The sequence below is a fragment of the Lithobates pipiens genome, unplaced genomic scaffold (genome assembly GCF_037356315.1).
Source record: "Lithobates pipiens isolate NorthernLeopardFrog02 unplaced genomic scaffold, aLitPip1_a1.2 Scaffold_8, whole genome shotgun sequence".
Classification (NCBI taxonomy): domain Eukaryota; kingdom Metazoa; phylum Chordata; class Amphibia; order Anura; family Ranidae; genus Lithobates; species Lithobates pipiens.
In genome coordinates, this window is record NW_027507903.1 from 557,292,262 (window position 1) to 557,308,361 (window position 16,100).

The 16,100-nt window shown below is 41.4% G+C and overlaps 1 protein-coding gene across 1 annotated transcript in view; it reads left to right on the forward strand.

Moving 5' to 3' along the window:
- The first annotated feature begins 10,779 nt into the window (after nt 1-10,779).
- Nucleotides 10,780-16,100, forward strand: part of LOC143960941 (uncharacterized) — a 34,618-nt gene continuing 29,297 nt past the window's right edge. Inside the window, exons 1-2 of the mRNA XM_077469978.1 lie at nt 10,780-11,140; nt 15,279-15,357. Coding sequence (XP_077326104.1) covers nt 11,015-11,140; nt 15,279-15,357 — 205 coding nt within the window. The 5' untranslated portion in view covers nt 10,780-11,014. The remainder of the gene's footprint in view (nt 11,141-15,278; nt 15,358-16,100) is intronic.

Sequence of the window (16,100 nt, forward strand, 5' to 3'; positions counted from 1 at the left end):
ACCACACCGCATAGCGCTCTCACACCATCTTATGGGCTGTATCTATACACTATCCTCAAGGGATGTTTGTATTCATAAATTCCACCAATGAGTAATTTTGGGAGATTTTTTTCTATTGTTTGCCCATACTTTTCTCTTGTTTTGACAAGGGACCTTTAAGAATATTTCCCTATAGGTGCTTATATTTGGCCCCACTACATGCTCTTCAGTAACGGGATATATATACTGTATGCATATACTTTCTGTGGAATTGCAATATTCTGCACTTAGGAATTGTAGCACCCTGGGGTTTAGTCAGGGAGCTCCTCACAAATTTACTTGCCAAGAGTAGTCATCTTGGTCGATTGATAAAGATCTATTGATTTCTCTCTAAGTTTGACCTTGTTGCACTTTTCTCTTCTGTCAGTGGTCGGAGGTAGAAGGGAAACTGTCACCGCAAAGGGACTGTCATGTACCTTGTTGGAGACTGAATTGACGAGGTTGGCCTCTCTTGTATCTCCCGCCCGGGTCCCACTGGAAGTGGAACAGAGGGAACCAAAGGCCAGGAGGAACATGAGTGCCCGCAACTGTGGACCCGGAGCCTTGCAGCAGAGGAAGCGATCTTGGACAGGCAGGAGAACTGTTAAGTCAGGAAGGGTCATCTTGCACCAAAGATCAGCTGGGATTAAAGAGGAATTCCGCTGGAACAGTGGCACTGGAACATTAAGTGATGTTAAGTTCCAGGTAGACTTGCAGCAGGCGATCATAGTGGGTTGCAGGACCGTAATAGCAGGCACTTGCAGGCAGAGCAGAAGCAAGAGCCAGGTCTTGAGGGAAGCCGGGTTCAGTAACTGGCGGACAGCGAGGTACAAGGCAGCAGGCAGAAGTGAGGTCACGAGGATAGCTGGGTCTGGTAACAGGTGGACGGTGCGGTGCGGTACCAAGCAGCTGACAGAAGCAGAGTCCAGTGGATAGCCAGGATCAGAAACCGGTAGTCAAAGTAAGAGCAGGATCCAGGAGCAGGGTCAAGGCAGGCCAGGTTTGTCAATGGGTATCAGGCAGGGAACAGAAGAATTCAGGTATCAGGACAAGCTGAAGATCAGTCAGCAACCATCTGGGATCAGAGCACTTCTTTAAATTGGCATTGTGTGCATGCTCCTGCGCGCACATGTAGTCCAACGAGCGCGCGTTTGTGCATTGATGCGCACAGACATCTGTGGAAGCCTGCATGCACATGCATGTGTGCACGCATGTGTGCGAGTGCGCACACAACGGGCACTAACAGTTCTCTTACAGGGACCAACCACCTTTACCAGGGACCACAGTGGGTAACTGAAGAAAGTACCGGAACCATATTCTCACCGAACGTGCACGGTAGAGAATCGGGAAAATTTAGGCGGTGATCAATTCAGGGACCCAACCTGTGGAGGAGATGCTTGCAGGGCAGCCTTGTGAGTCAAGCCAGGGACCTTGCTGGTTAGCAGGGGTGAAGCTCGAGAAGTATCTGGAGTGCCAAGCTAGGGACCCAGCAGAGAAGCATGAGTGATGCCTGAGGGAGATACCACTGCCAACCTTGGAGGAGCTCAAGGGATTCAAATCAGAGGGTCTAGTGAAAGCTTTGAAGAACTACAAGAGGCAGTTGTAGTAGGGCTAAAAGAATTGTTACGTTTGAGTTAGGAACTGTTAAAGAACTGTTGCCATAGGAGACAGCATTCCTGCATGTGAAGAAGTGGCACCCTGCTGGGGCCTTTCCCTGCACAGCTGTCCTCCTATTGAAATCTTGGAGTCTGCCAATTTAATCTATAAATACTTAAGGGTGTCCTGGCCCTAACCCTCTTTCCCCCCAAAATACAAAAAGGACTGTCAAAAGAAATAAAACCTCTTTTACATCCAAGAAGTGTCTTGCACCCAAACACTTTCAGCATCTTTGCACGCACTATGCTTCACAACCCACTACATATTGAAGTCTGTCTGCTATCTTTGGCCTTGGAGGTCCTCATTAGACTGGACAAGGCCGGAGACCTTGCTACACTATAATCTTTTGTTTCAGCATTGGTTCTATATGCTTTCCTATATAGCGAGGTACATATATATGTATTTACTATTGGCATTTCGGAACAGGACAAAAGTCTATCGGAGAGGCTGTCTGGTTCGGTCGGTATGTTTTAGTTACCATTACTTATCCTTGTTATGGTTAGACCATTTGCTGTGAGTAAAGTTGGTAGTATTTAACATATAGTATCTGCCTTGACTATACACATATTCTCATATTCTAATTTTTCGCTTAACAGCCAGATTGGATACAATCAAATAAATCCCCTTTCCACACATCTTGCGTTGCTGGGTGCGTTCCAGGTAGTCTGGTCTCGCTGGGTCTCTGTTGGTTGAGCCTGCTGCTGCGGTGGGGAGATTTGACAGGTGAGCAGCCCCTGGATGGATTCTGTGGTTTTTAAAATTTGCTGTGGCTGCTATGTTATTTTGCTTTTGATCAACAACATGTAAGTTTGTCTTGTTACAAGTACCACAATAAGGAATGGTTCCTGTTCATATGTCTATATGATATTATGTTATATTCATATGATGTACACTGTATCTTATAAATCTTATCTGTATTGTAGTGTGAATATTCTCATCTACTAAAGTGCCCTGAAGAAGGAAGCAATTCTGAAACGTGTTGGGTGTGGTTCCAGGACAGTCTCTGCATCACGGTGGTCCAGGACCTTCAGCAGCCTACAGTCACCATTGTGTTGTTGACTGTACAGCCACATTTTTCTTTGCCTGCTTTATCTCAATTATTTTTTTACCATTTGTTCTAACAAATTTATATATTTTTCTACAAGTTTTCTACATATTGTATTTCTTGGTATTGTCATACAACGACCAACCCTCTAAAGTCGCGCAAGGGGGAACCCTGCATTTTTACTGTCATGCCCTTGGCACTCTTCTCCTGTACATATGGTCACCAACTATACCCTCCCTATACCTTTCCTGCATATATTCCTGCTGTCATACCCAAAACCCTCTTGTGCACATAATGCCCCCTGTCACACCCTCCACACTTCTCTTCTGCACATATTGCTGCCCACTGTCATAAACTCTGCACTCTTCTCCTGCACTAACCACCCCTCCCCCCATACCTTTTGCACTCCTTTCTTTCACTCCTGCACATATTGAACCTCATCATACCCTCCCATACGTTTCTGCCAATACTTCTCACACTCCTTTTGTGCACAAACTGCTCCCATCCCCCACCCGCACCCTCTGCATTCCACTTCTACAAGTATTGCCCCACATAATACCCTCCCTGCAATTTTACTTCACACATTTCTGCTGTTATACCCTCCGCACTCCTCACCTACAAATACTGCCCAACCCTGTACACCTCTCTTCTGCATACTGCCTGCTGTGTCATAACTTTCAATGCTTCTCTCCTGCATATATTGTCTCCTATCATACCATCCACACTACTCGTCTGCTTGTACTGCCCACCTCCATCTGCTGCATTAACTACCCATTAAGACACTGCTTTATTTGGCATATCTCTATCCTTTCGTGTTCTGGAATGGGCACACATTTGCTAGCTTAACATCTTCAATACTGGGCACTTTTACCCCTTCCGGACAGTTTTCAGCTTTCAGCGCTGTCACACTTTGAATGAATTGCGCGGTCATGCAACACTGTACCCATATGAAATTTTGATGAGTTTTTTCACACAAATAGAGCTTTCTTTTGGTGTTATTTAATTACAACTGGGTTTTTTATTTTTTACAAACATTTTTTAAAAAGACTGAAACTGTTAAGAAAAAAAAGTTTTTATTGTAATTTTGTAAATAAGTAATTTTATTTTTTCACTGTTGTGCGCCGATGAGGCTGCACTGATGGGCAATGATAGGCTGCACTGATGAGGAGGCACTGAAGGGCACTGATGAGAAGGTAGTAATATATAGCACTAATATGCAGCACTGATGGGCGGCAACTGATGGGCACTATTTGGCATTACTGCTGGACACTGACTGGCATCACTGCTGGGCATTGTTGGAGCTGCACTGATCAGTGCCTTGATTACCTGTACATATCTCCCCTGTGAGGAAATGGTGCTGTCCTCACATGCTGTCAGTGTGAGGCAAGGAGAGCCAATAACTGTAATTTCCTTGTTTCCATATGATCAGCTGTGATTGAACACAGCTAAACACATGGGTAAAGAGCCTCATCATCAGCTCTTTACCGAGATCAGGGTTGCAGCGTGTCCCAGGGACACAGCACACCACTGATCGCTGTTCAAGCGCCCACTCCATGCACGAGAGCGTGGTGAATAGGAATGAGCCGAACACCCCTCCGTTCAGTTCGCACCAGAACATTCCAACAGGCAAAAAATTTGTTTGAACACGCAAACACCGTTAAATTCTATGGGACACGAACATGAATAATCCAAAGTGCCAATTTTAAAGGCTTATATGCATGGTATTGTTATAAAAAGTGTTTGAGGACCTGGGTCCTGCCCCAGGGGAAATGTATCAATGCAAAAAAAAGTTTTAAAAACTGTTGTTTTTTCGGGAGCAGTGATTTTAATAATGGTTAAAAAGAAACAATAAAAGTGTAATATTCCTTTAAATTAAATACCTGGGTGGTGTCTACAGTATGCCTGTAAAGAGGCGCATGTTTCCCATGTTTACAACAATCTGACAGCAAAATGACATTTCTAAAGGAAAAAAAGTAATTTAACACTACTAGCGGCTATAATGATTTGTCAGTCCGCAATACACATAAATGTTCATTGATAAAAAACAGCATGGGGATTTCCACACAGGGGAACCCCGAACCAAAATTTAAAAAAAAAATGCATGGGGGTCCCCTCAAATTCCATACCAGGCCTTTCAGGTCTGGTGTGGATATTAAGGGGAACCCCATGCCAATTTTTTTTTTTTAAATGGTGTGGGGGGCCTCCTCAAAATCCATACCAGGCCCTTCAGTTCTGGTATGAATTTTAAGGGGAACCCTGCACCAAAATGTAAAATAAAAATAGCGTGGTGTCCCCCCAAAAATCCATACCAGACCCTTATCTGAGCATGCAACCTGGCAGGCCGCAGGAAAAGAGGGGGGATGAGAGAGCGCCCCCCCGAACCGTACCAGGCCACATGCCCTCAACATTGGGAGGGAGCTTTGGGATAGCCCCTCAAAGCACCTTGTCCCCATGTTGATGGGGAGAAGGGCCTCATCCCCACAACCCTTGCCCGAGGGTTGTGGGGGTCTGCGGGCAGGGGGCTTATCGGAATCTGGAAGCCACCTTTAACAAGGGGACCCCCAGATCCCACTCCCCGTGTGAATTGGTATTTGTACCCCTACCATTTCACAAAAAAAGTGACAAAAAGGTTAAAAAAGACAAGAGACAGTTTTTGACAAGTCCTTTATTAAATTCTTCTTCTTTGCGCTTCTTCTTTCATCTTCTTTCTTCTGATCTTCCTTCGGTGTTGTTCTTCTTCTCCATCTTCTTCTTCATCTTCTTCATCTTCTTCTTCATCTTCTTCTTCTTCCTTCGCTCTTCTCGTCCCGCATATTACCCCGGCTTCTTCTCCACGCCGTTTGCACGATCCGCCTCTGTGGGAGTCTTCAGCAGTGTGACTTCATGTCACGGAGCTACAGAATGCTGTGATCACTGAGAGTGATCGCTGTCATGTGAGTTGAAGCCCCCCCACAGTTAGAATCACTCCCTAGGACACTTTTGACCTCTGCCAGTGTCATTTACAGTAATCGGTGCATTTTTATAGCACTTATCGCTGTATAAATGACAATGGTCCCAAAATAGTGTCAAAAGTGTCCGATGTGTCTGCCATAATGTCGCAGTCCCGATAAAAATCGCAGATCACCGCCATTACTAATAACAAAAAAAATTAATAATAAAAATGGCAAAAACTATCCCCTATTTTGTAGATGCTATAACTTTTGCGTAAACCAATCAATATACGCTTATTGCAAGTTTTTTTTACCAAAAATATGTAGAAGAATACATATCGGCTAAACTGAGGGAAAAAAAATGTTTTTTTTTCATATATTTTTGGGGGGATATTTATTATAGTAAAAAAGGAAAAAATATTGTGTTTTTTTTCAAAATTGTCGCTCTTTTTTTATTTATACCACAAAAAATAAAAACCACAGAGGGGATCAAATACCACAAACATAAAGCTCTATTTGTGGGGAAAAAAGGACCCCAATTTTGTTTGGGTGCAATGTCGAACGACCACGCAATTGTCAGTTAAATCGAAGCAGTGCCTAATCGCAAAAAGTGCTCTGGTTGGGAAGGGGGTAAAATCTTCCTGGGCTGAAGCGGCTAAACCACTGAAATTAAAAATACACAAAGCATATCCTTCTATAGCATACTACCCTCAATCCAAAGCATTTAGTGTGGTTCCTATGTGCTCTCTCTTCCCTCTGCTATCTGCACTAATCACTTCTGTCAGGTTTTGCCATGACCACAGAATCCTGGGGAAAGGTGTTTGACAGCCTCAGCTGTGCATGTTTCCCTATTGGACTGCATAGAGGGGAGGTGTCCATTCCCTCCCCCCAGGTGCTATATTACACTCAGCTCCCTGCTCTGTTGTGTCAGATGCCCACCCCCCCGCCTTCTAAAGCTAAGAAATGCTGTATAAATTGTGGACTTTGAACAGATGTAGAGGAGGGAGCCTTGCAGATAAACAGGTACACTTATGTAGGAGGATTTGATTAATCTCTGTTAGGGATGAGCTTGGTGTTCGAGTCGAATGCATGTTTGACTCGAACACCGGCTGTTCGCAGTTTACCGGGGGCGTGTAATTACAATTTTTGATGCAATGCTTTGCAGCAGGGCTCATTCCTGCACTACAACTAGAGTATATGGGAGAGGTTGCAGTGTATAGGCCCAATTTTTCAACCCCTGTTTAACAGGGGCATGTAATACAATTTTTGATGCAATGCTTTGCAGCAGGGCTCATTCCTGCCCTCCATCTAGAGTATCTGGGAGAGGTTGCAGTGTCGTGGCACCAGCAAGCAGTGCCTAAGGCCCCAATTTCTCAGCCCCTGTTTAACAGGGGCATGTAATTACAATTCTTTATATAATATTTCACAGCAGGGCCTTTTCCTGTGCCCACCGAGAGTAACTGTGAGAACTTATAGTGTTGTGGCACCAGCACCACCACCACAACCACCAAAGGCCCAATTTTTCTACCACTGTTCAACAATGGCATGTAATTACAATTCTTGATATAATCGTTCACAGCAGGGCGCTCCAGCACCCACCAAGAGTCACTTTGAGGGCTTACACCTTGTTCTGCCATTTCTGCAGAGCATACAAGACCCAAAGGGGCTGGTAATGGGCAGGGGGGGGCTACCCATGCCATTTTTCTCAATGATTTTCATCCATATTGCCGGAACCAGATATTACATTAAAACCGCAAGCAGTTTTAAATGACTTTTTTTCCATTAAATGTCATTTTGTGCAAGGACTGTTCTAAACATGGGAAACACGTGCCACTTCACAGGCATACTATAGACACCCCCCAGGCATGATTAGCATTAAAGGAATATTTCACTTTTTTTCCACTTTAATCGTCATTAAAATCAGTGCTCCCGAAAAAACTGCAGTTTTTAAAAACATTTTAGGCATTGACCCATGACCCCTGGGGCAGAAGCCAGGTCCCCAAACCCTTTTTAGGACAATTACTTGCATATTAGCCATTAAAATTAGCACTTTTTATTTCGAACGTTTGAGTCCCATAGACTTCAATGGGGTTCTAAAGTTTGCACAAATTTTGGGTCCGTTCGAAAGTTCTGGTGCGAACTGAACGGGGGGGGGGGGGGGCTCATCCCTAATCTCTGTGTATAACCTGAAAATAGTCACTTTAGTATCTGTAAAGGTTTACATTACAACCACTCTAAGTTAATAATTAAAGTTTAGGCTCCCAATAATAAACTTATGACACTTTCGTTGGCTAGAAAGACTATAAAACTGTACACCCAGCAGAAGCTGTAGATTATAGACGATCATACAACATTCCTGAAAGGTGAGTCAATGGTTGGCTTATTTCATTTAAATAATGAAATATTCATTGGTCGGGTGGGTAACTATCTTCTTTTGAATTTTGGTGTTTTGTTAATGTAGTGTTACCCCCACAGAGGCCGCTGGTTATAGCTGGTTCTTCCCAAATTGTATAGAGGCTGCCCGCCACCGCATGCACCAATCCATATAGTCTGGCTCTGATAACTCAGTCTAGGGGATGACCTTCTAAAAATGTATTGCTTGACAAACTTTAAACAGGAGAGGGGGAAACAATCAAACTAAATTTGTCTAACATCCTACGCTAGGAGGGCGCTTCATTTATATATTTTTTTACCTGACACTTTGTGTATCTTTCAGCACCTTATTTATTTTTTTACTATTTTAATATTTTAAAAGGTTAGTTGACCCAAAATCAATTTTTGGAGGTTGGTGAACTCATTCAATTTTTTTTCTCTGAAGTATCACTATTTACTGCATGTTGCAACACATCTCTTGCTGACACCAAGGCAAAAAAGCATCCAGTGTCTATATCAGTCAACCACCCAGGAATGTCAGTCCTGTTATGCCCTGTACACTCGGTTGGACTTTCCGACGGAAAATGTGCGATCGGATCTTGTTGTCGGAAAATTCGATCGTGTGTGGGCTCCATCTGACTTTTTCCGTCAGAATTTCCGACACACGAAGTTTGAGAGCAGGATCTAACATTTTCCGACAACAAAATCCGATTTAAATTCCGATCGTGTGTAGACAATTCAGGCGGACAAAGTGCCACACATGCTCAAAATAGATTACGAGACGAAAGCTACTTGCCTCTTTATTGTCCCATTGTACGTGTTCTACGTCACCGCGTTCTGAACAATTGGATTTTCTGACAATTTTGTGCAACCGTGTGTATGTAAGACAAGTTTGGGCCAAAATCCGTCTGAAAAAATAAGACGGATTTTGTAGTCGGAATGTCCGACCGTGTGTATGGGGCATTGAAATGTCTATTGGGTCTCTTCATTATGACATAAGCACAGGATTTAAACCATTGCCATGTTCTATACACCTTTTTAAAACATTTGGAGAGTGTTTTATATGGTTAGGTGATTATTGCTGTATAAGCCATAAAAAGTCAGGCGCTACACCCCAACAATTATGAATAAATAACTTCAAAAAACAAGTACATAAAAAGCAAGTGAAATAAATCCAAATCACTTCAATTCAAACTAAAAGTTCAAAAATGAAACACCGTGCAGATGTATTATACTTGTGACTCTTGCTTGTTCTTCCTATCTTGGTGCAAACACCAAGTGCTTTGGATTTATTTCATTTGTTTTTATGTACTTTTTTTTGAGGATATTTGTTAAGAATTTTTGGGGTGTAGCGCCTGAATTTTTATGGTTTATACAGTTTATACGCGTGGATTGCACACTTAAATGGGGAGGCACATCATATGTCACATTTCAGATTCGCTTTTGATTATTTATAAGTGGATACGGGTAGGCTTCTCCTATCCTTTTAAAGCTGGGTTCACACCGATGCAGCCGAGGCTTGCATCAGGGGGTCCGTGCGACCCTGTTCACTGATTCAGGTGCGAATCAGATCCAAATTTTTCCTGAATTTGCATCTGAAATGGAGCCAAAGATGCACAGGACCCTTTTCCAATGCAGACCGTGGTCACCCTGGAGCTATGTAAACCAGTTCAATTGAGAGACGGTCACACTCTCCTGTCATGCGAATTTGATGCAGCGAAATCTGCATCCAATTTGCATCACTGTGAACCAGCCTTAAATTTTGCGTGTGATTTTTGCTGCCTGTGAAGATTTCTTTTTACTTTCTGTCCTGGAAACCCACCAAGAAGTGAAAGGAAAACCCTCAGAATTTAAGGTAAATCCCCTTGTAGAAAGTTGACACCAAAACAGGTATCCTCACTGAAAAAAGTTCTCTTACTTCCTGTTCTGGAGACAACTGCAAAACTTTGATTTTCCCATCATTTGCAGTTACCCGGACATGTAATAAAAATAGTCAAGAGCACCTTTTCTGTCATCAATTATATATCTGAATGTGCATATCAACAAAAGAACTAATGTTCAAAAATATCTATATGACTCCACACTGCATAGCAAACAAAATATACAAAAGGTTTTAGTTGGTAAACTATAAAATGGTCTACAGTGAGGGAAATAATTATTTGATCCCCTGCAGATTTTTTAAGTTTGCCCACTTACAAAGAAATGAAGGGTCTATAATTTTTATCATAGGTGAACTTTAAATGATAGAGACAAAATATCAGCCAAAAATACAGAAAAAAACATGATACAAAGGTTATAAATTGAGTTGCAGTTCAGTGAGTAAAGTAAGTATTTGATCCCCTACCAACCAACAATAATTCTGGCTCCCACAGACTGGCTACAGTATGTGCTCATGTGGTACAATAGTCTTGTTAATTTAAGGAGGTGCTTCTAACAAATACCCATTATGTGTATAAAAGACACCTGTCCACAGAATCTCTTCCATTCAAAACTTACTATCATGGGCAAGACCAAAGAGCTGTCAAAGGACATCAGGGACAAGATTGTAGACCTGCACAAGGCTACATGACCATCAAATGGAAGAAATACAATATAACCATCATTGCCCTCGGTCTGGAGCTCCATGCAAGATTGTGCCTCACAGGGTAAGGATGATCATGAGAAAAGTGAAGGCTCAGCCCAGAACTGCACAGGAGGAGCTTGTGAATGATCTCAAGGCAGATGAGACCACAGTCACCAAGCAAACCATTGGTAACACAATACGTCGCCATGGATTGAAATCCTGCAGCGCCCCAATATCCGTCTCCTCAAGAAGGCACATGTACAGGCCCATCTGAAGTTAGCCAGTGAACATTTAAATGATTCAGAGAAGGATTGGGAGAAAGTGCTGCGGTCGGTTGAGACCAAAATTAAGCTCTTTGGCATTAACTCAAAAAAATCCTATGACCCTAAGAACACCATCCCTACAGTCAAACAAAGAGGTGGAAACATTATGCAATGGGCAGGGCCATGTATTGCAAAATCTTGGATGAAAACCTTCTTCCCTTCAGCCAAAATACTGAAGATGGGTTGTGGATGGGTCTTTCAGCATGACAATGACCCAAAACATACCACCAAGGTACATTAAGGTCATGGAGTTGCTTAGCCAGTCTTCAGACCTTAATCTTATAGAACATTTATGGAGGGAGCTGAAACTTCAAGTTGCCAAGTGACAGCCAACAACTCTAAGCCCTTGTACACACGGTCAGAGATTCCGACTGAATGTTTCCTATCGGACAGTCGGATATTCCGACTGTGTGTGGTTTGCATCGGACTGTTTCTGTCGGAATATCCGACGGACCAACTTTTCCAACTTGCCGGTAAATTTTTCGACAAAATGCTCCGATCGGACATACTCCGATCATGTGTAGCCTACTCCGACGGACAAGGTGCCACGCATGCTCAGATCAAATTCCTAGACCAAAGCTATTGGCTACTAGCCTGAACGTAGTCCCGTCCTAATGAAATAACGTCATCACGTTATGTACAATAGGATTTTCCGACAACTTAGTCCGACCGTGTGTATGCAACATCACTTCCGGACCTCCTCCGGAATGAACCTGTCGGAATTACTCCGACGGATTTGGTTGTCGGAATCTCCGACCATGTGTACAAGGGATTAAGGATTTAGAGAAGATCTGTAAAGAAGAGTGGACCAAAATCCCTCCTAAGATGTGTGCAAACCTGGTAACCAACTACAAGAAACACCCTACGACTGTGCTTGCCAATAAGGGTTTCTCCACCAAGTACTAAGTCATGTTTTGCTTGGGGATCAAATACTTATTTTACTCATTAAACTGCAACTCAATTTATAACATTTGTATTGTATTTTTTTTCTGGATTTTTGGTTGATATTCTATCTCTATCATTTAAAATATACCTATGATAAAATATATAGACCCTTCATTTATTTGTAAGTGGGCAAACTTACAAAATCTGCAGGGGATTAAATAATTATTTTCCCCACTGTATATCTTGTTGGAAATTTTCCTCTTGCACCATTGTGTACAGTGCAATAAATGTTCCATCCATAGGTATAACTGAGACCATTCTTTCCCATTAATAAGTTCTTTCTCCCACTTATCCACATAAATATTCCCAAGACTGGGTGAGAATTTATCTCACGCTGTTGCTCTGATATTTTATAAATATACCCCGAGAAATTGTGTTCCCGTTGTTCTATGAGTATGTCACTATACTAACAGAATTCCAAATGGGGTCTGTTTTGTGGGAGGATAGAAAAGATGTAAATAGGATGGAGAGGAGGAAATGTAAAGCACCTAATATCATAAGCAGAAGTGGAACTATATGCTGGAAAATTTGAACCCCAAAGGGTTAAATGTCAATATACTGTAGATCTAAACTGTTTTATTAATAATAACTAGGAAGGTACAGTGCGTTTATGTATGTATAAATTGTTTTATTAATTCAGGTTAAATAATATCAGTATTATACATTTTGTATATTATAATTTATTCACATATAAGGAGTTTCATTTTTGTTTATGCTTTTTTATTTATATGTATCTATTAATTATTGCATTCATTGTTCATTAGTGTACTGTATATACTGTATTTTTTTTGTAAGTGTATTTATGATTAGTATTATGCTGCATTTGCTATACCGCATACATTGAGGTCAGGACCCTGTGCATGTCAGTCAAGTTCCTCCACCCCAAACTTGCTCATCCATGTCTTTATGGCCCTTGCTTTGTGCACTGGTGTGCAGTCATGTTGGAACAGGAAGGGGCCATCCCCCAAACTGTCCCCACAAAGTTGGGAGCATGAAATTGTCCAAAATGTTTTGGTATGTTGACGCATTAAGAGTTCCCTTTACTGGAACTAATGGGCCAAGCCCAACCCCTGGAAAACAACTCCACACCATAATCCCCCTTCACCAAATGCTTTAGATCAGCGCACAAAGCAAGGTCCATAAATAAATAAATGAGTTTGGGGTGGAGGAACTTAACTGGCCTGCACCTCAACCCGATAGAACACCTTTGGGATTAATTAGAGCTGAGATTGCGAGCCAGGCTTTCTCATCCACATCAGTGCCTGACCTCACAAATGTGCTTCTGGAAGAATTCTCATAGACACACTCCTAAACCTTGTGGACAGCCTTTCCAGAAGTGTTGAAGCTGTTATAGCTGCAAAGGGCGGGCCAACTCAATATTGAACCCTACAGACTAAGACGGGGATACCATTAAAGTGCATGTGTGTGTGTGTAAAGGCAAGCGTCCCATACTTTTTACAATATAGTGCATATATACCCTTTAATCATTCCAAAAGAAGGTGTTTGATTCTTATTCAGGACGCATCACTTTTGGAGATGTACCCTCTAAAATGCAATGTGGTAACCAAATGGAGAAATCTGCACAATTCTGGCTAAATTCTAGTTCCTGCAATTTGCATATCACTAATTGGTAATGATCTGACTATGACCCTGAAAGAATAGTATAGTCTTCAGAATGTAAAGTCAGTTAAATGCTCTTTTTTCCCATGCTGTCCTTGGTCTAATTCAATGTAAAAACTTAAAATAAACATCTGGCTGAACACTAGGGTATCTATTTATTTTCAAGATTCACACAGCTTCCAACAGAATTCAATGCAACCCAGTTAAAAAATATATTGTCTTAGCTGTTTTCTGTGCACACTACAATTCAGATTGGTGATGACCTACAGGGAAGTGCCAGGTATATGATCCCTAAAGCCCCATACACACTATCAGATTATCTGCTGAGTTGTTCCTTCAGATTTACCAAAACCATGTAGTAGAAGGGCCTGCCTGATTGCATACACATTGAAACTCCTAAGGTTTGTCCTCATATTATATGGTTTTGGTAAATCTGAAGGAAAAACTCAGCAGATAATCTGATAGTGTGTATGGGGCTTTACTATTTCTCCACCCCGAGTTTTGATCCATGAATACTGTGAATTACTCCATTATTGTGGTCTGAGCATACTTATCCGTTAGAATTTCAATTTTACTTTAGTTTTTCTTTGTAATTTTGTTCTCCCACTGTTCTTTTATTTGTTATGCCCTGCAAGTCTGGGTATGCCCAGTAGGCTCTGTATTCTATACTTTAAATTCTTCAAATCAGAATAAAAAGAATTAAAAAAAAAGTATGACTATTTTGTGAAAGTGTTGTGAATCTTGTATGAAAACATTTATACAGTGCATTGCAAAAGTATCCCCCCCCCCCCCCCCCCTTGGCATTTTCTCATGTTTTGCTGCCTCACGACCTGGAATTAACATGGATTGTTTGAGGATTTGCATTATTTAATTTACAGAACATGCCCACAACTTTTTTTTTCTTTTTATTGTGAAGTAAACAGACACTTATGGATTCTCTTATGTGATGGGAATCTGCTTTAGTTTTTTCTTTTTTTCACTTTTCTTTTTCACCCATAATTCTTTAATTTTTTTGATCAATAATATTTTAGCACTGCATCCACTGTCTGTTTATATATCTTGTTTGAATTTTGTGTACTGGACTTTTTTTGATTCTGGCTGCTTTGTTTGACACTATCACTCATTTGTTTTGTTTTTTTGGTGACATTTTTGGATTTTAATTTTCACTGGTTCTAGCGCAGCGTTAGCCTTATTCCACGTACACACGACCGGACTTTCTGGCAGAAAAGGTCAGACGGAATCATTTCTTCATCATTGGGCTTCATCAGACTTTTTCTTCAAAAATTCTGACGGACCTAGAAATAGAAAATTTCCTATCAGGAAAACCGCTTGTCTGTATGCTATTCCGACGGACCAAATACAACGCAAGTCCGGTCGCGTGTATGCGGCATTAGGGCTCTTTTTGTCTTGTGTTTATGTAATGACAGATCATGTGACTTTTAGATTGCACACAAGTGGACATCATTTCACTAATTATGTGACTTCTGAAGGTAATTGGTTACACCAGAGCTTTTATGGGCTTTATAACAAAGGGGGTGAATACATGCCCACATGCCAATTATCCGTTTTTTATTTCTGAAAAATATTTTTATGTATATATTTTTCTAATTTTACTTCAGCAACTTAGACTATTGTGTTCTGATCCAACACATATAATTCAGATTAAAAAAACATTGAACTAAAGGCTGTAATGTAACAAAACAGGTAAATAGCCAAGGGGGTGAATACTTTTGCAAGGCACTGTAAATAGAAGTTCTCTGTTGCAGGGTATTATAATTATACCTAAATATGCTTATTGACTGCAGATTACAAAGGAAAGCAGATATACCATGTCAAAGAAGAAAACAACAGATAAAGAACATAGCAGCGAGGCAACGGACAATGGTAAACAATTAACAAACTTACTCTTGGATTAAAATGACAAAAGCAGCACTTTACAATATATATGGAGGCAATACAGTAACAATACAATTCAATACAAGAGGGTTAGGAGGGCCCTACTCCTGCAAGCTTACAATCTAATAGAAAGGGGCTGGTGAAACAAAAGGCAATAACTGAGGGATAAACTGATGGGAGAAATAGAAGATTTGTTTATTAGCTGAAGGCAGGATAGGCCTCCATGAAGAGATGAGTTTTCAGGGATTGCCTAAAAGTGGACAGAGTAGGAGATAGCCAGACAGATTGGGGTAGGGAGTTCCAGAGGATGAGGGAGGCTCTGGAGAAATCCTGAAGACAGGCATGGGGGGGGAGAAGACAAGGGAGCTAGAGAGCTCTTGAGAAGAGCAGAGAGGATGGTTTGGGTGATATTTGGAGACAAGATTGCTTTGTATGTTATTGTTAGTATTTTGAATTAGTATTTTGGATTTTATTATTCTGGCAATGGAAGCCAGTGAATAGATTGGCAGCAGCATTAATGATAGACAGAAGAGGGGATAGCTTGCAGAGAGGTAGGCCAATGAGGAGGGAGCTACAATAGTCAAGACGAGAGATAATAAGTTGCTTAGTGGTTTCAATGGTTAAAAAGGAGCATATTTTGGAGACGTTACAGAGGTAGAAATATAGCCACGATATGTATAAATCATAGGTGTGCACAGCCTATTGCATTAGGGTGTGTACCCCAAAGCTCA